General features: G+C 39.5%; 1 protein-coding gene across 12 annotated transcripts in view; it reads left to right on the top strand.

Moving 5' to 3' along the window:
- NEBL (nebulette) overlaps positions 1-25,876 on the top strand; it is a 368,000-nt gene that overhangs the window by 238,825 nt on the left and 103,299 nt on the right. For 2 of the 12 annotated variants that reach the window (XM_043561698.1, XM_043561697.1), the window contains exons 5-7: positions 15,420-15,493; positions 18,048-18,119; positions 25,052-25,156. The exons of 2 other annotated variants lie outside the window; for them this stretch is intronic. In XM_043561698.1, the coding sequence (XP_043417633.1) occupies positions 18,081-18,119; positions 25,052-25,156 (144 nt within the window). In that variant the 5' untranslated portion in view covers positions 15,420-15,493; positions 18,048-18,080. Of the gene's footprint in view, positions 1-15,419; positions 15,494-17,697; positions 17,957-18,047; positions 18,120-25,051; positions 25,157-25,876 lie in introns of those variants that run through there. 8 more of the 12 variants (XM_043561700.1, XM_043561701.1, XM_043561699.1 and 5 more) reach the window with 7 other exon arrangements.

Genomic DNA, 25,876 nt, shown 5'->3' with positions numbered 1-25,876 from the left:
CTTGTTTGGGGAGTGGACCTTTTCCTATGTTACAGCGTTAACAATCAGCAGTGCCTTTGGAGGACGATTTGCTGTTCTTTAGGAGATGCCTTTGTAAAACTGTCTTCTTTACTTTCTCCACTATTTGCGCGTGCCTGTCTGAACTCGGACTCCTGTCTCAGAGCTGAGCCAGTGCCCTAATCTGACCACCTCACATTCCTAACTGATGGCTATACTTCACCTGAACAGCTCCACCTTAGGTTCAACGCGCGTGCCTAAGCGCACTTCCCTTTCTAGGCAAACAGCTCAACACCTTAAAAAAGTCTTTCATTCTTCACGTCTTGTCTGTTGCTCTGCCTACGTCTTTTTTTTTTTTTTTCTTTTGAGATAGAGAAAGAGAGTTGGGGGAGAAGGGGGCAGAGGTGGGGGGAGAGAGAGAATCTTAAGCAGGCTCCACGCTCAGTGCAGAGCCCCACGCAGGGCTCGATCCCATGACTCTGGGATCACGACCTCGGCCGAAACCAAGAGTTGGATGCCCAACCCATGAGCCACTCGGGCGTCCTTCTGCCTCTATCTTTATAGCGTCTCTCAAATCTTTACTTTTGGCAACTTCATGACTCTGGTATCTGTCTTTATTTTTTCCATGGGCTCTTCTGCAGAAATCTTCTGATACTCTCTTTCCTTTCGTGTCAGCCCATCGGAACTAGATTAATCTTTTTATATTGGATTTTTATGTCACTCCTCTGCTTAAAACTTCAAGATGCAACATTTCTGATTGAATTATATATAAAATTGTTGGCTTGACATTTGCAGCTGTCCTGTTCTGCCTTTCATGTATTCCTTACTGCTACACTTCGTCTCTGCACACTCAACTTATTTCTCACGGGGGCTCACGTATGGCTATTCTGCTGTCTTTGCTTGTGCTCTCACTTGTGACAAGTGGGCTCGTCTTCCTAATGTGCGGATCAAAGGCAGTGTTCCTCGATTAGAGTCTCCTTGATATTTCTGATTTCTTCCATCTTCTGAATGGTTACAGCCCTCTGTAATTCTCTGATGGCTTTAGTATACTCTTTAATTGCTTCATGGCTGTGAAAGGCTAGATTTTATTCAGTGTTATATTTCTTGCAATACCTAACGTAATGGTTTATATATAGTAGTTCAAATATTGATATTTTGATCCAAATACTGAATTATTTTAAAATAATATATACATGGCCAATATGTTTGCACTTCAAACATATCAGTGCCATTGATTTACTCTTCTTATGAGCCGCAGTCTCCAAGCATTCCTTTACGAGATGGTAATACAACTGAAAACATAAAGCAGAACTAATATAAAATAAAGTTGTGTTGGTCATGTCGTTTATTTTTAAATAGTGATTTTTATTTTCTCATGTTCGCATTCGTATTTACAGAACTAAACTACTGTTAGGGTGAAGAATAATAAAAGTTATTATTATAACCTTGAAAGAGAATGTGTAATTAAATTCAGGGACAAGGAACTTAGGGACACATGCTTAAGATAACAATTTTTTCCCCTTTGTGATGACATGAAAACTTTATTTTCTCATATTGAGTCAAACTGCCAAGAAACTCTTGCAACAGATTGCATGGTATGGTAAATATCTGCTTTTTAGAGCTTTGGACACTGTCATTGCTTGAAAAGCAAGCTTGAACTCCCCATGAGATCATTGTGGAGATAAATGCTTAAAAGCTTTTCAAAGCCATGCTCTTGGCTCTACTAGAATTTAATTTCCCACTGATTATGTTTATATCGACTTTGGAACACATACCCACGAATATATTCAGCATAGCTACATCACCGATGATTTCCCATGCCTTGGGAATACATCCCTATTTTATGTGCATGTGGAACCCACTTACAGTTTCATCTATATAGGTACCTTGAGTTAATACTCTAGTTTTTAGAATAGACTATGAAAATGTCTTTGTAGTTGTTTAAAGGCCTTGTCTTTATAACAGTTCACGACATATTGATGTGTATGGGAATAGGTTTTATAAATATCTCATGCTTTATTAGCCATTCAGTCATACCTGCTTGGTTTCTGACCTGTAGTCAAAACACAAGGGGACTTTTTAAAAGTACAGTCCAGCTGTATAACATCACAGTGTTGAATACTCGCCATGGGTTTATATGGGGAGAAGATACATAAACATACAGAAGATCTTGACTCCAGTCCTGTTGATGTTACTTTAAAGCAAATTACTCAACCTTTTTGAGCTTCGGTGTGGGGATCCCGACAGGATTTGCTTTCTAAAGAGTTTATGAATATGCCATGAGACAAGGTACGTAAAGGCCTTACCACAGTGTCTGCTATTCAATACAGTTCCACTTTTCCCAAAACCAAAAGTGATTTGGTAAAAGAATTTGTTGATAGATGGTGTTTTTATCTTCGAACTCTGTGCCGTAGCGATAAGTAGATAAAGTTGGTAATCATACAGTCTCAGAACCTAGAAAGGCTGACCTGATTTTTAACAGATAAGAAAATAAAGGACCAAAAACTTCAAATGACACCACAGGGCAGGCCAATAGCAGAGTGGGGTTTCGAACTCAGATGGTAGACTCCTCGGGGCATGGCTGATGCTTTTTACCCTCTGCACACCGGATGTGTTTTGCCAACAGTGGCTCAGCGATTCAGGTTCATTCCGTGAGGATCTGGTGGGCTTAGCGTCTCTTCTGTGCTTAGTCATTTTTGCCTGGTCAGTCGTACTGGTTTTGCCAGGGTAGAAAACAGCATAAAGTTCTGCTATCAATTCAGTGTGGAATATAATTTCAGGCATTTTTTAAAAAAATATAATGTAAAGGATTTGAGTAGAAGCCTCACCGTAACATAGGTCATGAGTCAGTTGTAATCTTTGCCACGCCATGACCCCAAATATAGTCACCAATCCTGTCCCTGAAATACAAACGTCACAAAAGCCTGTAATGTACTTTAAAAGATACATTTTCGATGATGTGTTGAAAACTAGTTAGCCCTTATATCATAGATATTTAAACCTTTGAATATTTAAACAAAGATAGTTTGTTTCAACAGGACATTTGCTATTGCTGTTTTAGAAAAGTAAAAAAAAAAAAAAAAGAAATTAGTACAACACTGAACTTAGAGTATAATAGAAAAGGTAAATTAAATAAAGCACTAGTTAAAGCATAAAATTGTGTGTAGTTTTCTTTGTAATAAAGTCTTCTGCAACTACCCCAGAAGATTAGATTTTATCCTATAGATGATTTACCCCTTTAGAGAAACCTTTGTATTTTGAATTGGGCCACATTTAATTGATAATCAGATGATATCTTTAAAAAAAAATCTTGTAAGATTTGTTAAGCAAATCTAAAGCTATTATAAGTTTTTTAAAACCCATGCATATGATATTTTAATGTAGGATAATACAGTTTAGCTATTTATTCTGATTAAGTTTAAATCTGAGACTTCCCTCATGATTATTTGTGTAAGAGAAAGTAAATGTCATAAAGAATTATCAAATCAGGGGGCGGGGCGCCTGGGTGGTTCATTCAGTTAAGGATCTGACTTCTGCTCAGGTCATGATCTTACAGTTCACAAGTTCGAGCCCTGCGTCCAGCTCTGGGCTGACAGCTCAGAGCCTGGAGCCTGCTTCGGATTCTGTGTCTCCTTCTCTTTCTGCCCTTCCCCCGCTTCTGCTCTGTCTCTCTCAAAAATAGACATTAAAAGAAAAAAGAATTATCAAAAGAATTATATCGTGATTTTAAATCTTTTTTTTTTTTTTAGTTTATTTATTTATTTTTTGAGAGAGAGAAAGAATAGTCAGAGGAGGGGCAGAGAGAGGAGAGAGAGAGAATCCCAAGAAGGCTCTGAGCTGCCAACACAGAGCCTGACGTGGGGCTCGAACTCATGAACCATGAGATCATGACCTGAGTCGAAACCAAGAGTCGGACACTTAACTGACTGAGCCCCCCAGGTGCCTATATATAGTCTTTTTAAATCTTAAAATAAGTAACTAAGCACAGCTTTGATCAGATGCACGTGTAGTGATATTTCTGTAGGAAAATTCTTTCATAGGGTTATAATGGTGGTCTGAAAAAAGGTGTCTTTGCTACTTCATTAACGTATGTCAGCCAAAAGACCTCCTTTACAGCAAACTTTATACTTAAGTAAAAATTTTGACACAAGAAAGACCCTCATAGTGGGATTGCTCTTTAAAGAGGTCAGTTTTATTGGACCGTTTTGTCCTAGAAAACCTTGAAAGTAGCTATTCGGTGTTTTAAAGATGGTTAGATTTACAAGAAGTGGCTAGAACACATGCGCTTCACAAATAAACAGTATTGTTAAGTGAAATTTTAATTTTTAGCTCAGAGTACATTTCAGGCCAGTATTTCTTTAGTACAATTATTATTGTCCTTATATTTGAGATGAATTTTTCCTAATATTCTAGTATAAATCCAGAGAATTCAGGTTTTTTGCAAATTATCAGTTTTGTCTACATCAGGGAATGCATGCTACAAAAATGTCACTGCTGTCACACTGTTTTCAATGAATACTTACAATATTCTGAATTTTTAGTGTTTTTTTAAAATTCTTATTGAGGTATCATCAACATATAACATTGTCTTAGTTTCAGGTGTCGAACGAGATGATTCAATATTTGCGTGCACTGAAATGATCACCACAATAAATCTAGTTAATATCCATCACTATACAGAGTTACAAAAAGTGTTTTTTTTTATGATGAAAACTTTTAAGAATTACTCTTTTAGCAAATTTCTTTTTTTTTTTTTTAATTTTTTTTTCCAACGTTTATTTATTTTTGGGACAGAGAGAGACAGAGCATGAACGGGGGAGGGGCAGAGAGAGAGGGAGACACAGAATCGGAAGCAGGCTCCAGGCTCTGAGCCATCAGCCCAGAGCCTGACGCGGGGCTCGAACTCACGGACCGCGAGATCGTGACCTGGCTGAAGTCGGACGCTTAACCGACTGCGCCACCCGGGCGCCCCTCTTTTAGCAAATTTCAAATGCAATACAGTATTCTCAACCACAGTTACCATGCTGTATATTATATCCCTGTGAACTATTATTTTATATCTGGAAATGCATACCTTTTGATCCCTTTTACCCATTTCACCAACCCCCCCCCCCCCCACCTGCTTCTGGCAATCACTAATAACCTGTTCTCTGTGTCTGGGAGCTTGGTGTGTATGTGGGTTTTTTGTTTTGTTTCGTTGTGTTTGTTTTTGTTGGATTCCACATATAAATGAGATCATATGGTATTTGTCTTTCTCTGGTATTTATTTCATTTAGCTTAATGCCATCAAGATTCATCCATGTTGTCTCAGATGGCAAGAATTCCTTCCTTTTTATGACTGAAGAATGTTCCAGTGTGGGTATATATATAATATATACATATATATACATATATATAATATATACATATATATACATATATATAATATATACACATATATACATATATATATAATATATACACATATATACATATATATAATATATACATATATACATATATATAATATATACATATATATACATATATATAATATATACACATATATACATATATATAATATATACATACATATATATATACACATATATAATATATATATGTATGTGTGTATATATACACATATATATGTGTATATATATGTGTATATATATACATATATACACATATATATACACACACACATATATATACACACACACACACACACACATATATATATATATATATATATACACACACACACACATATATATACACACACCATATGTTCTTTATCCACTCATCTGTCAATAGACACTTAGGTAGTTTCCATATCTTGACCATTGCAATTAAGGCTGCAATGAACATGAGGGTGCAGATATCTTTCTGAGTTGGTGTTTTGTTTTGTTTTTTCAGATAAATGCCCAGAAGTGGAACTGCTGGGTCATATGGTGTTTCTATTTTTATTTTTTTGAGGAAACTCCATACTGTTTAAACTGTTATGCATTGAATTGCATTAAAGAAAAATTCGTCAAATCTTTTTGGGTATCAAGGCAGTTAGGTAGAAAGGGGAGACTCTATTTAAATACAGTAAAATCTGCCTCTTACATTACTTTTCATCCCATTTCCTTCGTTTGTGTGTACAGTATCTGGTATGCATTTGAATTATCTTTAAGAGTAACACAAACACAGACTTTATGATCTTACTATATGGCCATCAGTAGAGAAAAACGGGCTGCTCTGATAAATTTGAAATGTTATTTGTTAGCACGATTTCATCAGCACACAGATATGAGACAGAATAGCACAGGGGCATAACTGTGTATCTTGAAATGCCTGTTTTAAAATTTGGAAGATTAGTCTCTCAGGTCTACTGGCAACCTTTGGTCCACTCACTGTGAGATACAGGCTTTTTATTGTTGTTACTTACAGTGCTTCGTGTTTCTGGCTCATGTCAGCTCATCTGAGTCAGTTGTGTTCCTTCCGTGTCCTTCCTTCCTTCCTTCCTTCCTTCCTTCCTTCCTTCCTTCCTCCCCCTGGGAGAGATGGTTGTTAAATATTTTTCCAGCATACTACTGCTTATAAATGTGTCATTATTGAATAACAATCAGGAAAGCTTCTCAAATTAGGTTCTTGCCAGGTCAAGAGTGCTCCTAACGCTTTCATTATTATGTGCTTTACCATTGCTTCTGACTCCTGGGAAGTCTTGTTTTTGCCACAGGAACCCAGTTGTCCCCACACTACAAGTACTCTTCCTGTCAGCCATGACATCAATGACAATTACTTTGAAGTTGGAAATTGAAAAAGAGGATAGAAAATAATAATAATAATATCACTCGCAGAAAGAAATAAGTCATTGAATGTTCTCCCGTTCCCTGTTTCCATAGATTTTACACAGATTGAAGCGATACGGACCTGGGTTGATATCTCTTAGTGTGAGAACTTGGGCAAATTATCTCTCGGGGTCCCAGTGGCTCATCTGTGAAATGGATGGTGTGAGAATTAAATGGGATTTTAGGGGCGCCTGGGTGGCGCAGTCGGTTAAGCGTCCGACTTCAGCCAGGTCACGATCTCGCGGTCCGTGAGTTCGAGCCCCGCATCAGGCTCTGGGCTGATGGCTCGGAGCCTGGAGCCTGTTTCCGATTCTGTGTCTCCCTCTCTCTCTGCCCCTCCCCCGTTCATGCTCTGTCTCGCTCTGTCCCAAAAATAAATAAATGTTGAAAAAAAAAATTAAAAAAAAAAATAAAAAAATAAATGGGATTTTATAGGTGAAGCCCACAGTCATAGCGCTTGGCATCCTGTGACACACACAATGCTTTTGTGCCCTCTCCTAGTACCCAGCAGGCGGAGTTCCTACGAGTTCTTGACTTCTAAGAGTTCTTGACTGAGGGATGACACAAGTAAAATTTAAGTCCTTGGATATCACTTTATGTAACAGCATTTTTGATTCAAAGCACTTCATTGCATTTGGATATTATCGAAGATCCTAGCAGTTACAAAATATCCATTTTGCTGGTTCCATGGGTCCTTTGTAGAACAGAGGTGAGAGATACTGTGTTTCCTCTCGCTGCACAAGGGCTTTTCTGTTGAGAATTTGAAAATTTAAAGTTTTTAATAGAAAAAAATCTCATTTCAGTGAGACACTTAGGTTCTTTAAATGATCCATCAGGCCTCTTTAGCAAAGGATCATTGTAACATTGCTTCATAACAATGGCTTAGGTAACTAAGCCAAGCTGGTAAACAGTTGCTGGTATATTTTAAATTAGGTTCTAGGATGGGGCGCCTGGGTGGCGCAGTCGGTTAAGCGTCCGACTTCAGCCAGGTCACGATCTCGCGGTCCATGAGTTCGAGCCCCGCGTCAGGCTCTGGGCTGATGGCTCGGAGCCTGTTTCCGATTCTGTGTCTCCCTCTCTCTCTGCCCCTCCCCCATTCATGCTCTGTCTCTCTCTGTCCCAAAAATAAATAAACGTTGAAAAATAAATAAATAAATAAATTAGGTTCTAGGAGTTAAAAATGGGAGGACCAGTGGAAGATATTTCACTATCTGGACTTTTTTTTTTTTTCTTTTTTTTTGTATTTAAGTAGAGAAAGAAAGAGTCAATATCTATTATTCACTCATATAATTATCTATTTATTAGAGAGATAATTAAGGAGTGACTATTTATCCTGAAAACTGCTGGGACCTTAAATATGTCATTCTCATTAATGAAACAAGATAGCATTTTGAAAATACACCTTCGGTGAAGTTAATTAAAACATCATTTAAAGAGTTAATTCATTATTTAGAAGAACCGTTGAAACCTTTAATACAATACATTCCCATACAGAGGACTCTGACTTAAGTAGGTCTGGAAACGAAATTAGATTGCAGTTTTTATTGCTTATTAGGATTCTGAAACCCTCCTCTTAAGAAGTTTAATGTTAAATGTATTTTTTTTCACATTTAAGGTATATACAATTAAAATGAAAAACATAGCGAATGGCTTACAATTTTTATAACATTATTGTACAGCTGTAATGTGCAATGGTAGGTTACTCTCCAGTACAGCTCATCTGAATTGGGATGAACTGCAAATATGAGATGAAAATACACTGGATTTCAAAGACTTTGTATAAAAAAATGTAAAATACCCCAGTACTTTTTATATTGACTACATGCTGAAATGAATTTAATCCGGATATATTGAGCGAAATCACATATATCATTAAAAGTAACTTATGTTTCTTTTTTAATGTGGCAACCAAAATACTTAAAATTGCATATGGAGCTCACATTATAGGTCTCCTAGACGGAGCTGCTCCAGCGAATAATTTCTGATATAGTTAAAACATCATAGATAGACATTGCCCAAAGGATGCCACTTTAGGGGCAAATCAAAAGTATGCCAAGCGTATTGGGGTTCGGAAGGAAAATTTCTCACACACGATTTGAAGGAAAAAAAAGGATGGAGAAAATCATCTACAGATATAGTGTATAAAATAGGATAGAAAATTGGGGCTCCTGGGTGGCTCAGTTGGTTAAACATCCGGCTTTGGCTCAGGTCACGATCTCGCGATTCGTGAGTTTGAGTCCCACATCAGGCCCTGTGCTGACAGCTCAGAGCCTGGAGCCTGCTTTGGATTCTGTGTCTCCCTCTCTCTCTGTCCTTCCCCCATCCGTGCTCTGTCTCTCTCTCAAAAATATATAAACATTAAAAAAAATAGGATAGAAAATTGATATCTATAAATTATTTGCACATTGATAAAAATTCTTTAAAACATGCTGCTTTGTTGAAAATGTAGGTTTTATAAGCCCAACGCATTTTTCATAGCCTAAGAAAATTCATATTTTTAACTGAACATACCAGCGAATATTGACTGTCATATGTACATTCAGTACTTGGAATAACCTCGGGATGCAATGCTTACTACGGAGAGTGGCACAAAGTAGATATTCAAATATTTGATGAAGGAATATATGATTGAAATAGGAGATATGGGTAAGGATTTTTATTGGTTTTGTTCATTGATTATTTGAAGAGATTAAAATAGTGCCTGGCCTGCAGAATGCACACAAAATTATGGGTGAAATAAATGAATGAAGACACACACACACATATTAAATAATAAGGGAAAGTACTGAGAAATCACCCCAGTTAATGTTAAACTAGTTCTCGCTCTTCAAAGGGTACCAGTTGTTTCCAAACATCACTATATAGCTGTTTTAATTATACATTTACTTTAATTATGATTCTACTTTGATATTATGTTGTATTTTGCATTATACATGAAGAAACTCCGTGGAAACAGTTGGAATAAGATGCAGGAATTAATGCTTCACAAGTTCTGAACTTGTGAGAATCACTTGTGTTGTTTTCCCTGGCTTAAAACTAGGATGAAATCACGATTTCACGATACAACAAAGCCTTAGTGAATGTAGGTACGGTAATTGGATACTTAAGGTTTAAGTAGAAACATTGGTATGACTTATTTAGGAAAAAGGAAGAAAAAGAGGTGCATTCCAATAATAAACTTGAAATTGTGGAGATGTGGAAGTATGGAGCGCCTGGGTGGCTGAGTCGGTTAAACGTCTGACTCTTGATTTTGTCTCAGGCCATGATCTCACGGTTGGTGAGACTGAGTCCCATGTCAGGCTCTGTGCTGAGCACGGAGACTGCTTGGGTTGTCTCTCACCCTCCCTCTCTCTCTGCCCCTCCCCTCCTCATGGTCTCTCTCTCTCTCTCTCTCTCTCTCAAAATAAATAAATAAACATTAAAAAAAGAAATGTGGAAGTATGAAATTTGTATTATAAACACCTTTAACATAAATTCCATTTAATTGGGGGTGTATATAACACAAATATATTTCCCTTAATATTTTTCTTCATTAAACTACTAAACCTGGGAGAGATTTCTTCACTATGAATTTTCATAAATTCTAGATACACAGAATATTTCAATTGACTCACGGTAAAATGAAGGGGTAGAAATTAAATTTGAGGCATATGAAGGGACTAGAGTGGGTGTGAAGGTGCTGTTTCTGCTGTTAATTGACCAGGAACTGTGTTCTTTGTAAACAGTTCATGCTGCAAACTGGTTTAAGCTTCTTGTGTTAAGATAAGTGATTTCCGCCCAGGTACTCTTGTCAGTCTCTCCCCTGAGGTCTCCTGTTCTGCTACCCTCAGCTCTTCCCACTGTATTCTCCAGTGACATTGAACTTTTGGTTCCTTCAACTCTTGTCTCTGGGTCTTTGCAAATGCTCTTTGGATACATTCCCTAAACCCCATCACTTTGCCTAATTCTGGCTTAAATATCCTCCCTAAGGAGGGATCTGTCCATTCCTTGGTTTCTAGTAAATCTCCTTGTTATGATCTCATGTAACTCCCCTACTCCCCTTTTAGGAACATTATTCCACTATCTCCAAAAGGGCCAAATTGTCTAGTTTTGCATGTGTTCATGTAAATTATTGTTCTGTTGGCTGTTTTTTAATCTACAACCCCAAAGCCTTCCCCTTTATTCCTAGGATTTAAGGATTTCCTTATTATTTCCACATTGTAATGCATGATTTCCCCCCTGAAAACATGACAAAAACAGCTTTTCTCCATAAACGACTAAGAAATCATTTACTTTACTGTGTTTTCATAAATCGTGTTCCTGCTTCGGACATGTTATAAATTAATTGGTAGAACATCTATCTCCGAAGAGTTAAAGAATTGCCAACAGTGATCCAACCCCACACTCTCTCTCTGGCTCTTGATATGGTGTTGACAGCCAAGCAAAGAGCTTCTTCAATAAATCCACTCTCATATTCAAGTTTTTCCAGATGTGAGAAATAATTAAGACTTTGCATTTATTGAAGCCTTGTATGCTTTTCAAGAGGGAACTAGCAGCTGTGGTGAATTAACTCTACTCTAGTGCATATGCATGGTGTGTGTGTGTGTGTGTGTGTGTGTGTGTGTGTGGTGTGAATGTACATATATATAAGTACACATGTGGCATTTGCCAATAGTCGAGCGAGATCAGACCTCAAAACAAAACAAAACAAAAAGCTAATTTCAATAAACACCCAAAATTGTTACAGCTATATTTCACAATTGAGAGGAGGGCTTTAGCCAATCAGCAGTATACCTTCTCCCTTTCTAGTTTTGCAAATGTGAAAAGAAAGCAACGAGGATGATTAAATCATTTGCATCTGTTAAAGGATATATATTTTTTTAAATGGTGAAATCATGATTCTCATGAAACGTAAGATGAACACATTTAAGAGATTTTAACTCATTGATTAATGAGGGCACCAGTAAGAGGGTAAGACTGGGTCAAAGGTACATTTGAAGAATGCACAAATATGAGTAATACGGGGATGCTGAAATGAATTTACAAATAAATGCAAAAAGGCTCTATTGACAAGGCGATAATCAATTGCTTTTCCCCAGGACACAATTAATTTGCATTTGCATGGATAAAGCATCATTAGCATTGTTATCGGTTTTTAACATTTTATGCTGCTGTAAAGCAGTTCAAAGACAGAGAAAGGCCAAATTAGCCAGAAGGTAACACTAGATAACACAGAAGGTAATTTGTGTGAGTGTGTGCCACTTCCCAAGTCTTTCACAATTTTTCCTGACACAGCTCACACCAAATTCTAGGAAAGAGATACTTTTGGGGACAGGCAAGGTATTTATGTGGGACTCTTTGGTTCTGGTCACAAGCCACACAGGGGCCACTCAAACCTCGAGTGTCTCTCAGCGGGAAGGCTTGTGCAAGTGAGCGCATGATTAGCTGGCTTCACTGTGGTTCATACTGAACTAATGTCTCAAGGAAGCAGTGAATTAAACCAAAGTCCTTCAGTGCACGGGATGCTTGTGTTAATGTCGACTCTGAATGAGAATAGCCCCGCCCCGTTCCCAGTCAATACGTTTAGAAGAATAGATAACTTTTGATTTTTGGCATTCCAACTACACCCAGCCCGGACATTGTGCAAAAATGGTTTGCAGCTTCCTGTTTTCCTCCTCCTCCAATACCAGTGTAGATACATAGCTCTCATTTGTGAGTAGCCTCTCCATTTGTGAAAGCAGGAATATGAATCCAAAAAAGCCGACTCTATTAAATCTTATTTTAATGGCGTAATTAGTAACGGTGACAATTATTCAGGTTGCTTTGTGTTCTTTTGATTTCTAATTAACAAACAGTAATGAAATGGCCATTAAAAAGGAGAAGATGGTCTTAATGAATGTAAATTGTAAAAATAGAGTGGGCTAATATTAAACAGAGCTCTTCTCTTTTTGTAAAGAAGACAAATTGCCCAAGAGAGTTTGCATTTCTTTCAAAAAAGTTTTTAAATGTTTTTATTTACTTTTGAGAGAGACAGAGAGAGACAGAGCGAGTGGGGGAGGGGCAGAGAGAGAGGGAGGCACAGAATCTGAAGGAAGCTCCAGGCTCTGAACTGTCAGCACCGAGCTTGACTTGGGACTTGAACTCTTGAGCTGTGAGATCATGACCTGAGCTGAAGTCAGACGCTTACCTGACTGAGCCACCTTGGTGCCCAGAGAATTTACGTTTCTTGTATGAAGAGACAATTTCAGACCCTCATCTTTTAGTAAAGTTCTCTTCTGGACAGATGCCAAACAATGAGGAAATATGCGAGGCAAATGCGAAGTGACCAGGGATTCCGCTGAGAAGCAAGAACCTTCTGGGGGGATAGTCATAAAAACAAAACAAAACAAAACAAAACAGAAAACCCAGGCAACTGAAAATGAGTATCTAATGGACTGCGAACACAGGCGGACAAGTCAGATGAACCAATTCTTCTCTGACCGAACCATTCAGGGAGAATATTTTGTAATAAGACATGTTGAATTAATTCTTAACGCGGAAAAACTCAGTTGATCTCTGTAAGTTTTCCTCCACTCAGAACTGCACCTCCATTTTAATTATTACGGATTTTCATTTGCAAGCCCCACTCATCACCGTGTTGGCGAAAAGCACGTGTCCTATCACTATAAAGAGAAGAGGAAAAAGTGAACTAAGTATGAAACGTTTGTCACATTCTGGGAGATCCTTATTGCATGTGACCAGGATACTGATACCCGTCAAAACACTGCATGGCCGGTGATGAAACACAAGAGTCTCCTTGGCCAGGGGCTCTGTCCCCAGAGACCTGAATCACCCATGGGACTTGGAAGTTGCCATGGAAACACATTTGCTTGCACGAAAGCATCAAACTCTAACCAGATTCAGGACTTCTGTACTGTACCATGCAAGTTAGCTCGTATCTTTAGGCTGTGAGGCTGGACGATGCCCCTCTGGCCTTTAAAAACGTATTGATGTGATAGATAGAGTCTTACCCTTTCAAATGAGAAGACCCTTTCGTACCGAGTGCTTTCCCTGCAGCTGTGTGCCTTCGTTGGATAGTTGACAAATCTTGTGTTTGTAAGGGGCTTTGCTATTTTTAAACTGCTTTGCTTTTGTGAACTTCTGGCAATTTGGTTTTTCGCGTTAACTATGGAGAATTAGGGTGGAGAGGGATTAAAAAATTTGCCTTAGAGGGTGTGGGAGAGCCAGACCTGGGGAGGTAGAGGGCCTTGCCAGAAACAGTGTGATCCCCACATTGCTCTCATTCTGTATCAGGGCATGGAGAGAGCACTAACGTAAAAGGCAACGCAAATGAAGTACACGATAAGTAAAAGGGATTAGCGGTTTTTCAGACACTCCCTTCTTGGGGTGTCCCAAGGTGAAAACATAGATTAAAACAACATTTAACTTGGTTGAAAAAAAAGAAAAAGAGGACAATAGGGAATTTTGAAACATGATAGCTATCTGTGAAGAACTTCCTTCTTATTCCCCAAGTCACGTTTGGGAGCTATTGACAACAGAGCTTTGCTGTGATAAGGTGCAAGTCTTTATTTAAAAAAAAAAATTATTAAAAAAATTTTTTTAATGTTTACTCTTAGAGAGAGAGAGAGAGAGAGAGAGAGAGGTGGGGAGAGACACGGAGCGTGAGCAGGTTGGGGGGGGGAGGGGGCAGAGAGACAGAGCAGTGAGTGATCAGGGAAGGGGCAGAGAGAGGGAGACACAGAATCTGAAGCAGGCTCCAGGCTCTGAGCTGTCAGCACAGAGCCTGACGCAGGGCTCTGTCTCATGAACTGCGAGATCATGACCTGAGCCGAAGTCGGTTGCTTGACTTGTTGAGCCACCCAGGTGCTTAAAATGTTTTAAAGAAAACGACATGAATTTTATATTATAGTTACAGGTGAAAGGGGAAAAAAAGATACATGCAATCAACAGGACTAATGTATGTTGCATGCCAAAGAATCCATTGAGGAGGGAGGTCGTCTAGCATGTTATAAATAATAGTGTTTTTTTTTTTTTAATTTCCTGCCTTATCTCAGCACAGAGAATGCTTTACTCATCATTGCATCCCTAGCACCAAGCACAGTGCCTGGCATGGCAGCCCTTAGTTGAATGAAAGAACAAAGCTCCAGTGAGTTCTGGTCCCGGTGTTCCATTGAATACCTCTGTGAATGAGACAGATAATTAATTTCTCTTGATCTTCATTTTGTCCTCTGTAAAAGAGCGAGCTTTTTGGGGCGCCTGGGTGGCTCAGTCGGTTGAGCGTCCGACTTCGGCTCAGGTCATGATCTCACAGTCTGTGAGTTCGAGCCCCATATCGAGTTCTGTGCTGATGGCTCAGAGCCTGGAGCCTGCTTCGGATTCTGTGTCTCCTTCTCTCTCTGCCCCTTCCCTGCTCATGCTCTGTCTCTCTCTGTCTCAAAAATAAATAAAACCATTAGGAAAAAAAAAAAAGAGCGAGCTTTTAGTAACATTGATTTCTTCAGGATCCCTGTGGCTTTAAAATTCTGACTCTAAAATCTCACATGGAAAATTTGTGTTTACATTGCATATGGTGTTTGGTTTTGCTTTCAAAACTTCTGTGCGTAATCTCAACAAATTATTTTCTTCCAGCACAGTGGAGAGTCAATAAGAACTTATTACACGATGGGAAATGAGAAAATAGCAGCCGCTGAAGTCCACTGAAGGTAATTTGCGTGGGGAATGGATGTCACTGTGAACAACACAAGTCATCTTAAGTAGCTCTGGCAGGATGTTCTGCCTACACTTCTAGAAGTTTGTTAGCAAAGCTCATAGAAATTGCTCTTCCCCTTTTCTAAATAAAGATAATGTAATAGATCTTCTATGGAATATTAGAACAGTCTTTTGGCAGAAGACTTGAGAGAAACAGAGTTCACACATTCTGCTCCTTTACGGAACAAATCTAACACACAGAGAATTTCCTTGTCGAATTCTCTACACAGCCATGTTTAAAATAACAGAGTTGTTATTTTAAAAGTAAAGGTTTCCAAATTCATCGGTCCTGGGGGACTTCTTTTTGGCATTTTGCTAGTAAGCAGGATATGTGATGCCATTAACTTAGCCTGTGTCTAAAAATCATTTCAGGGTACGCCTGGGTGGCTCAATCGGTTAAGCGTCCGACTCTTGATTTCAGCTCAGGTCATGATCTCACAGTTTGTGAGTTCGATCCCCGCATCAGACTCTGTGCTGACAGCTTGGAACCTGCTTGGGATTCGGTCTCCTTCTCTCTTGCCACCCCCCCCCCCACTTGCTTTCTGTTTCTTTCCCCAAAATAAATAAAAATAAAATAAAAAAACCAATTTGTGAAAAGACAAACAACTATTCTAGAATACAACCTTTTTGTTTTTTCAGAGTAGGCTAATGTTTCCCTAAGAAATACTTCACAGAAAAATGTTAGTTTTCTGGAGCTTGGGCATCATTAAAAAATAAGTAGGTAGGTAAGTAGGTAGATTAGATTAGATTAGATTAGATTAGATTAGGTGAATAGGATTTCATGTTTCAGAAATGCTGGATTAAGGAGAGCTAAATAGTGTTTTTCGTTGTGGGTCTTCTTGGGAGTTTCTGATTTGTCATTATGCCATGTGGATCTCCAAGTGATAGGGGTGGAAATTAGAATACAGGTTTTTCCAAGCACATTTGTGTAAGAAAACCCCTTTCTTCTCCAGAGTATTTTGTGGAACTTTAGCCTCGTGGAAGACAATTCGAGGAATAATCTATACATGATGGCTGTTTAGGATATATTTCATGTCAGAATTTTTAGTTTAGGTAAAGCAATTTCTTGAAGAAAATTGAAAACTAGATATGATATCAAGAGAAAATAGCATTATACTTGGCTACTTAGAATAATATATTTTGAATTAAGTTGTATTTTATAATTGATTTCATTATACACCCTGAGGTTTTTTTTTTTTTTTTTTTGTCCAACACTGTTATGTTATGGCTTTGTGAAACTTAATTTACCCTAGAATTTGAATAATCAAAATGATAAATTATGAGTTGTATAGAGCCTTAGGATTGCCTAAATTGACAATAAAGAATTTTTTTGAGAAATATATTTTTAATTATATAATTGATGACACCACATTATAAATACCATTATAATTTATTTTTTCCAAACTTTTCCAAGCATGTAGTACACATTGAGGAATATATAAAAAGTGAATATTTTATAATATAAAAGCTGGTGAATTTGTAAAAATTGACACAATGGGCCGAGTTGGAGGAGCATGATTATTATGTTTTTGAAACAATGATGTTTCTAGAATTCTTAAATGATATATCAACCCATGTTAACTGCGACTTCTCATGTTTAATGATGTTTACAATTAAAATAATACAATAGCAATATAAGATTAACGGTCATAATTAACTCAGAATAGATTCTTTGAAGTGGTTCAAAGGGCTTTTCATAATAAATTACTAGCCTTTAATCAGCTAATTTAAAGCTAGTACTTTTTAGAATGTGAGAAGTATGTGTTTGTCTCATAAAAAATTAACTTAGGTTAATGAAATGAGTTTGAATGATCCAGATTCACTATACCAAACGAGAGCTATGTCTGATATTCCAGTGAAAGCTTTATTTAGATGGAGTCGAGAAATCTTCGAGATAACAGGCTTTAGACTGTGCTATCTGGAGTGTTAGAGCTGAGTCGTGTTCCCAGAAAAAGATCGTTAAGTCTCTTTCAAACTATTGTATGAATGCATTAAATTGGCGAAATAGAAATAAATGGTCTCTTTCGGATTCCGTTCCAAGTTTAAAGAATGTTGACTTTAAAAGGTTACGAAGCCGAATTTTGCCTGTTAAAGTGGTATTTCCACTTGGGAGGCTGGCCCTGGCCGACCTCCGCAATCCTGTTCTGTCCACTCACATGCGGTTGTGATAAGGAGAGTGAAGTGTAAGCTAAATTGGGACGAGGCCTGGGCAAGGACATTTCTGCCCGAGCACCGGAGACTCCAAGGTCTCAAGGGTGCTGAAGTACAGAAAAAGGGGCTGTCCTAGTGAATTAGAAAAACAAAACAAACCAAAGCACCTCTAGATGTAAAAAGTAAAAATGGGGGTCCCTGTATTTGAGGATGTAAACGATGAAGCTGAAGAGGAGAAAACAGGGGAAGAAGAAAATGAAGACACGGTGAGTAGGAAGGCATCTGCCGAGGAAGGGTATTTGTTCCTCAAAGTTGATCGTTAGAAAAAATGTCTCCTTTCCTTGTTTTTCTGGACAGGTATTCTTTAAGCCTGTGATTGAAGACCTCAGCATGGAATTGGCCAAAAAATGCACCAAACTCATTAGTGACGTAAGTGGCTTAAGTAATTTTTGTCTTCCTTTGCGCTGTGTGTATGGCACTATTATGTCACAGAATCATCGAGTTGGGGACAAAACATTGAAGTCCTCTGTTAAAACACAATTGTTTTTCAGATCATAGAAACTAAGTCCAGAAGTTTTCGCTGATTCCTTCAAGGTCACCTATTCAGAGAATTTCTGTAGGGAGCAGGTGTCCGTGTTCCTAATCCAGAATGCTGTCCCTTATGAATTTCGTTGTCACTCTGGCATGAAATCATAAAGCATTGAATTTCAGAGCGCTTTCTTTGTGCGAACCCCAAAGCCTTCTTAGTTTGTACGGTGGTGTAATTTGTTTCGGGAGGATCTCTGTCTAAATGAATGGAGGTTTAGAAAACATTTGGGGGATTTTTTGAGGGCTTTGATAAATGCAATAGTTTTCTAAACTATTTCCAAACCAGGAAAACAAACCATATGTATACTTGTATATACATAGTGTGCATTTACAATTTTGGATTTATGGATTACCGAGCGGCATGTTGAGAACCGTGAACTAGATGATGATGGTATGAGTAAAAAGAAGCATTTTTCTTGTGACTCTTTTCATTAACTGAGATCAGCTTCTATTATATCTCCAGGGAATCTTAGGATTGTAGAATTATTTAACACACACGTGATTATGTATTGGTAAACCAGTAAATATGGAAGCTAGAATTCTAGAAGCCCAAGGAAAAAGGGTTGCTCACCAGGGAAGAGCATTTAGATCCTCATTAAAACGATTGTCAACTATTTGCTAGTACAGAGGTGAATAGGCGCCTGGGGCTGTAGAGAAGCGAGCCCAATACTGGCCATTTCCGTGGTAGTGAATGAGCAAAGCGATCAGAATATTTGCAAATGTTTGTTTTCAAAGGCGATCAGTCCAGGGAAGTGGGGTAGTGTGCCGGCAGGGTCTGGGCTGACCGGGCTCAGTTCCTCAAGGACACCATCTATTACGGTACGATTAGGTCATGGTAACGCATCTGAAATGTTTAGTGAACTGTCTGGAACATTGTATGCACTCAAGAGATGTTAGCTGTTATTAACTCCTGAGTCTGTAAATTTATGTCTGTATCCATTCTGTCCCATTTTAGATATAACTCTGACTCCCTGTGGCTGGTCAGAAAGGGCCAGAGGATGGTGGGAATCATACGACTTCCATATATTTGACGTGTAATGTAATTGGATTTTAAATGGAGTATTTCTTTGTGCTATTACTTAATAGTCCTAAGCTACCGCGTGTGAAAGTTCCTCGCAAAACCATAAGAATGATAAAATGATGACAACAACGAATCCATCAGCCTAGTGAAGATTTACTGAGTGACAGGCACAGCGGCGTCTGACGTAGATTCCATCGTTTTTTTCACTTTCGAGGTGAAGAAACGAAGGCTCAGAGAGGTTCATGCCTTGCTGGGTCACACAGTTAAGCAGCGGGGACAAGGAGTAAACACAAAGCCCTTTGGGCCTTAGCTACTCTGCCGTGCTTTCTCTCACTGTGGATTTCCGTGCAAAGTTTATCTTAGTTTTACTCTTATTTATTACTCTAGTATTGCTGATAGTAATGCTACCATTGAAAACCCTAAGTTCCAGAACTCTGGAAACAGTACATCTTCCAGCATTGTTATGTTTTTTATTAAAACAGAATTGTGGATGAGCTAAATTACAGAAACCGTTGGCACGGAAGTGGCAACTTCAGTTAGCAGGTGATTTTATTGGAGTTATTATGGATGAGATAATTTCTCAGTGACTCTTTATTTATTTTTGTTTTTTTACATTTTTTTTAATGTTATTTATTTTTGAAGGAGAGAGAAGCAGAGCATGAGTGGGGCAGGAGCAGGGAGAGAGGGAGACACAGAATCCGAAGCAGGCTCCAGGCTCTGAGCTGTCAGCACAGAGCCCGACGTGGGGCTCGAACTCACAGACTGTGAGATCATGACCTGACTAAAGTTGGACGCTTAACCAACTAAGCCACCCAGGTGCCCCTATTTATTTATTTATTTATTTATTTATTTATTTATAATTAAATTTAATTTTATTTTATTTTATTTATCCCTATTTATTTTTTTAAAGTTCATTTATTTGAGAAAGACAGAGACAGTGCGAGTGGGGGAGGGGCATCCCAAGCAGCCTCCTCACTGTCAGCACAGAGCCCCACACGGGGGCTCGAACTCACGAAACCACAAGATCATGAGCTGAGCCAAAACCAAGAGTCAGACGCCTCACTGACTGAGCCACCCAGGTGCCCCATTTTTCAGTGACTTTTAAACCGACCTGATGGTGAGGGGCATGGCTTTTATCATTTTGCAAAAGCCAAAGCCATGTTATTTCACTTCCATGCAGGAGAAATCAAACACGTGGCCGTAATTTTGGGGCGCCTGGGTGGCGCAGTCGGTTAAGCGTCCGACTTCAGCCAGGTCACGATCTCGCGGTCCGTGAGTTCGAGCCCCGCGTCAGGCTCTGGGCTGATGGCTCAGAGCCTGGAGCCTGTTTCCGATTCTGTGTCTCCCTCTCTCTCTGCCCCTCCCCCGTTCATGCTCTGTCTCTCTCTGTCCCAAAAATAAATAAAAAAACGTTGGGAAAAAAAAAAAAAAAAACACGTGGCCGTAATTTTTGTATATTATAGATCTGTGCGGCATAGCAGAATATCTTTATTACTTACATATTTAGATCATAGACTGTGGCCTAATTTATATCTGTGTACATGTTCACATTTTGTTTCAAAATAGAATTCTGTGTGTCTTAAGATACTGGCTTAATTTTTGGAATTTATATATTTACCAAGGAATCATCTGAACAGTTACTTCTTTTTTTTTCTATTTATTTTTACTTTTGAGAGGTGGGGAGGGGCAGAGAGAGAGGGAGACACAGAATCCAAAGCAGGCTCCAGGCTCCAAGCTGTCAGCATAGAGCCCGGTGCGGGGCTCGAACTCACGAACTGCGAGATCACGACCTGAGCCGAAGTCTGACGCTTAACTGACTGAGCCACCCGGGTGCTCCTACTTCTTTTGCTTCTAAAACAAAAATGAAAAGAGGAGTTCGGACAATCATTTTTTAAAAACAAATTTTAAGGTACACTTGCTGGACCAAGCAAAAGTTCTAGTTTTTAGAAGTTTGGTTAAAAAGTAAGGTGTATTACGAAACAGCCACTTCATTCACTGTGTGAATAAAGTGTGAGGCCGTTTTTCAGTCTGGCTTTTGGTTCCACCTAGTTTCTGCCTTTCACTTGCCCTGCTCATATTGTACAGTTTCCCTCTATGGAACTCACTTCCCAATCTTAAAGACACCTGGTCCTCTGAGGCCACCTCTTTTATTTTTCTGTTAACTATGTAATGCTTTTTATTTCTCCAGATATTCCCTCTCTCATTCTCTCTCTCTAGGCCTGTTAGTCAACTATCCAGTGAATTCTTTGAATACGTCAAACCTGTCAAACCTGGCTGTTGAGCCATCAGAATCATTGATCTAGTGGCCTTTTGTGAGGTGGTCATAAAAAAATACTAGGTTAAAGGGGATGTTTTGGTACGTTTCTTGCAAATTAGGCAGCAAGAGTTTCTGCTGAGCGAGCGCAGCCACATCTGCACAAAGCGTGTGACTCAGTGTTTTGGTTCAAACCTTCCGAGGGTGTTCACTTGCATGGCAGCAGAAAGAACATTTTCCAGGCAACTGAGCATTGTTTGTTGTGGGTAAATCCTTCCAGCGCTGAAAACACTAGATTCCGTGGCTACCCCTCCAGAGAGAGCCCCGACTGTGTGAAGAGAGTCTGGGACGGCAGATTTGCTTATGAGTGCCCCCCACCCCCCCTACCTCACAGTGATGGGGCCACAGTTCTTTCTTCCAGGGTTTGCTGCATTTAGCCAATATGGTTCCATTTGAGAAAAGACTTTGTCTGTACTTTTGGTTGAGCGCCTTAACAAGGAAATATCCTCGGACATTTCTACATTTGTCATCCACGTTCAGCCATTAGCTAACCTCATACCAAGAGACTGGGCTAAGTGAACAGATTTAACTCTAATTGTAGTTGAGACATGGCAGGATTCCTGGGTATGGTCAGAGCAGAAGCTAAATACTTGGGGTATCTTATTGATTATTAAGTCATCAACTTTTCCCACCTTTCCCCCCCTCAATTAGAAAGGAACTTGGATGGGGGCGCCTGAGTGCTTCAGTCGGTTGAGCACCCGACTCTTGACTGTGGCTCAGGTCATGGTCCCAGGGCTGTGGGAGTGAGCCCTGCATCAGGCTCATCACTGAACATGGAGTCTGCCTGGCATTCTCTCTCTCTCCCTCTGCTTTTGCCCCCTGCTCACTCTCTCTTCCTAAAATGAATTAAAAAAACCGGAAAGTAACTTGCACAGGATCTCGGTTGTGGGTGCAAGATGGCCACGAGTAATAGGCAAACCCTAGCACAGAGGCTTAACAAATAGGTGCGGTTTTTTATTTTCACATAATGACACCTGGAGGTAAGGGTCCAGTCTTGGTACAGTGGATGTTGTCAGTCTCTCAGGTTCCTTTCCCTCTGCTTTGTCATCATTAGTTTGATGACCTTCTGATGACACCACTGCTGTTGCATCCCTGTGACGGGGGAAGGAAGAAGGTAGACGAGCAAAATGTCAAGGGATTGTGCCAGGAGGTCTCTCCCCTTTATTCCAGAGACACCAGGGACACTGGTGGGAAGACTTCTACAAATGTCCCCTGGCCAGAGCTGGGCACCGGGGGAGGCCGCTCACTTGCCAAGGGGAGGGAGCAAAACATGGCTGGTTTAGAGCAATTCGTCCTCTGACACTCAGACAGGGGCCTGGCTACTCTCATAAATACATTTGAGTTCTGTTATTGGGAAAGAAAGGGGTCGCATAGGCAATCTAGCCTATAAATGGGGCCATGGCCATATTAGGAAGTAGCTGTCGACTCAGTGTTTTATTTCCCCTAGGATTTTGTGTCCCTTCTAGGTGTAGTTCCCTTTCATCTAGCTTCTTCTATGATCCCGGTATAGGAAGGCTAACAATACGTGACATTCTTTAGATAAAACTTTAAGTCATTTGCTTCTTGTCACTCATGTTGTAAAATTCACTACAAGTACAATATGAGTGTCCATAAGCAAATCATACGTGTCCGTGTGTGTGTGTGTGTGTGTGTGTGTGTGTGTATCTTTTCAATAAAGACCAAAGAAAGGAACGGGGATCCCACTTAAGACTGAACCATTTGCCTGCACAGCGAAGGAAGGAAGCACTTCACCCTTATCCTGTGCGCTTGTCCTGAACATTCTGCTCAGGTCAGAGCTTATCGGGAGGCCCGTAGCCATAGTGCATACCACTGCAGTGAAGAATGTGGTGGCAAAAGATAAAAATAATGAGCCAAACTTAAGCCTAATGATAGGTTCTTTTCTCTCACACTTAATTATATAACGGGGCTACTTTTTTTTTTTTTCTCCTTATGATCAAAATAGCCTACTATTTATCATACTGCCATTAACGGTTTAATTACTGGTGGCTGAGGAGGGTGATTTGCAGAGACCTAAAATTATGGCTAATCTCTGAGAAGAAAAAAGGTAATTTAGTGCTCAGATAAGATAAATATGTTCCAATGTTGATTTCAGGAACAAAGCAAATGTTTAATGCGGTAGGCGTCTGATACCTGAGTCGCAGCCGTGAAACACGGTATTTTGAAATAACTTTACTTAGTATGTTCATATCTGGTCGTACCCCAGGTCAAATTACGTCCCTCACATCAGGTTGACATGTGGTAAAATCTCTAGGTAATGCTAATGTGCAAGCAGTGTTAGTCGTGTCCTTGAGGAACCAGGTAGGTATTCAACTGAACTTCACTTTTAGGTTCTAATTAGGGAGACCATGTAATGTATCATCCGACCTGGGACATGTTTTTCAGCCAAAGCGTTTACAGTGTTGGGTAGCCAAACATGACTTTATTACAGGGTGATGCAACTTGTAGCAAATTACCTTCATCCTTTCAACTAGTCATAAATTTTGCCTCGCCAGTTTTCAGATCGGGTGGCAACTGGTGTGACAGGGCGCACAGGGCCTTGTCCGCAGATCCTGACTTCTTTTCAGCTCATGTGTTCATGCAGGGTCTACCCGCAGAGTGACAATTCTGGCCCCTCCTTAAGGGGAAAGGACTGACTCATTTTACTGCGGGGGGTGAGAGCACAGATGCGCGTGCTCAGCTCAGCCTCTCTGGCCTTTGTCTCGGGCACCTGCCTGCCCGTGGCATTCTGGAGTGGTCTCCTCCACCAGGTGGCAAGCTTTCAGGGCTCCGTCTGCTCCTGTCGGGGGAGGGGAGGCAGCTGGGGAGGCCTGTGGGTGCTCATAAATTCGGTAAGTTTGATTTGAGCAGAATTAATCAGTAAAGGAAGCTCATTGTGGCCACAGTTTGAGCCCCTTCCTCTAATCCAGCACGGAATGATGCTAACGGGAACCTCCACTTCTTTGGCTTCTGCCGCTCCTTCTTAATTGGTTACATCCCTCCCGATGGCTACTTGTTCTAAGCCTAGAGGTAGGCAGCTAGGTTTCTGTTTGATTGTAGGCTTAACTGTGTCGTCAGGGGCTTGAAAGTAACGATAAACTAGGACACCTGTCGAATGAAAGAGGCGTGTGTGGTAATAGGCTGAGCAAGCCGGGCAGACAGGACCCACGGTCAACGGGAGTCCACCAACGTGACCCTTGATGATAACGGGATGCTTACTTACTTAAGCAACAGTCTTTCTGTCCTGTGTCTCATCACCCTTGCAGGTCTGTGTTAGATACCTGTGTATGTGATTTGGCTGGTGTCGAGCATTATTCCTCATTTGAGTATTTCCTTCAGAAAACGGGCTTTCTCAAGTAATTCTCATTCTCCTGTTCAAAAAAGGACCATTCAAATGGTTTTTCCTCTTTCTTGTCTTATGTCAGTTATTCTCTCTTTTAGATTCATTATAAAGAAGAATATAAAAAGTCTAAGGACAAGTGTACGTTTGTGCCTGACACGCCCATGCTAAACCATGTAAAAAACATTGGTGCTTTTATTTCTGAGGTAAGGCACCCAAACTTTCAGAATGGCTTGCATTTTCATTTTCTGTTTGTGTAGATAAAAGTCTATGCGTTAAAATTAGAGAACAATAGTTTTGAGAGCACCACTGAATGTTGGCAATATCTATATAATCATGTAATTCTACACACAATGTCAATTAACTCTAAGGTTGACATATTTTATTATATATGTCTCTATTTTGACTCCAGCTGTTTCATATGTATGTAGGATTACTCTTGAAAAGAAAGATTTTATTCAATAGGTAGAAAGTCCTGGAAAAATTGTTTTAGAAGTTCCATTATTTTATTTCCGGAGAGGTGTATTAGATATAAATTGTTGAATATCATTTTGAAAATCAGTAAAATTTACCAGCTGATTCTATACAATGTAGTATCTTTGGTAAGTAATTTAAAATCAATTTCAACCATTTTTGAGTAGGATCAGTTCAACAGAGACACTTACGAAATCACAGAGTGAGAAATGCACTCCATTCATTTTCCAGCTGAAAAATCATATAGTCTCTTTCTGAGAGCATTTCAAGCTACAGTTTATTCTGCATTATAAAGCACACTATTAACAATGATACCTGTGAGAAGGCATTTCTGTAGTCTGTGACTAGATCACTTAGAAAAGATAAACGTGAAACGAGGATGAGTGAAATCGTATTGTAATTGACTGACCTCTAGTGTTTCGTCAGCTATGTTGGAAAAAGATCAACATGAT

Source organism: Prionailurus bengalensis, chromosome B4 (assembly GCF_016509475.1).
Source record: "Prionailurus bengalensis isolate Pbe53 chromosome B4, Fcat_Pben_1.1_paternal_pri, whole genome shotgun sequence".
Taxonomy (NCBI): domain Eukaryota; kingdom Metazoa; phylum Chordata; class Mammalia; order Carnivora; family Felidae; genus Prionailurus; species Prionailurus bengalensis.
The sequence above is the reverse complement of the archived record's forward strand: the minus strand, read 5'-3'. Positions and strand labels throughout refer to the sequence as shown.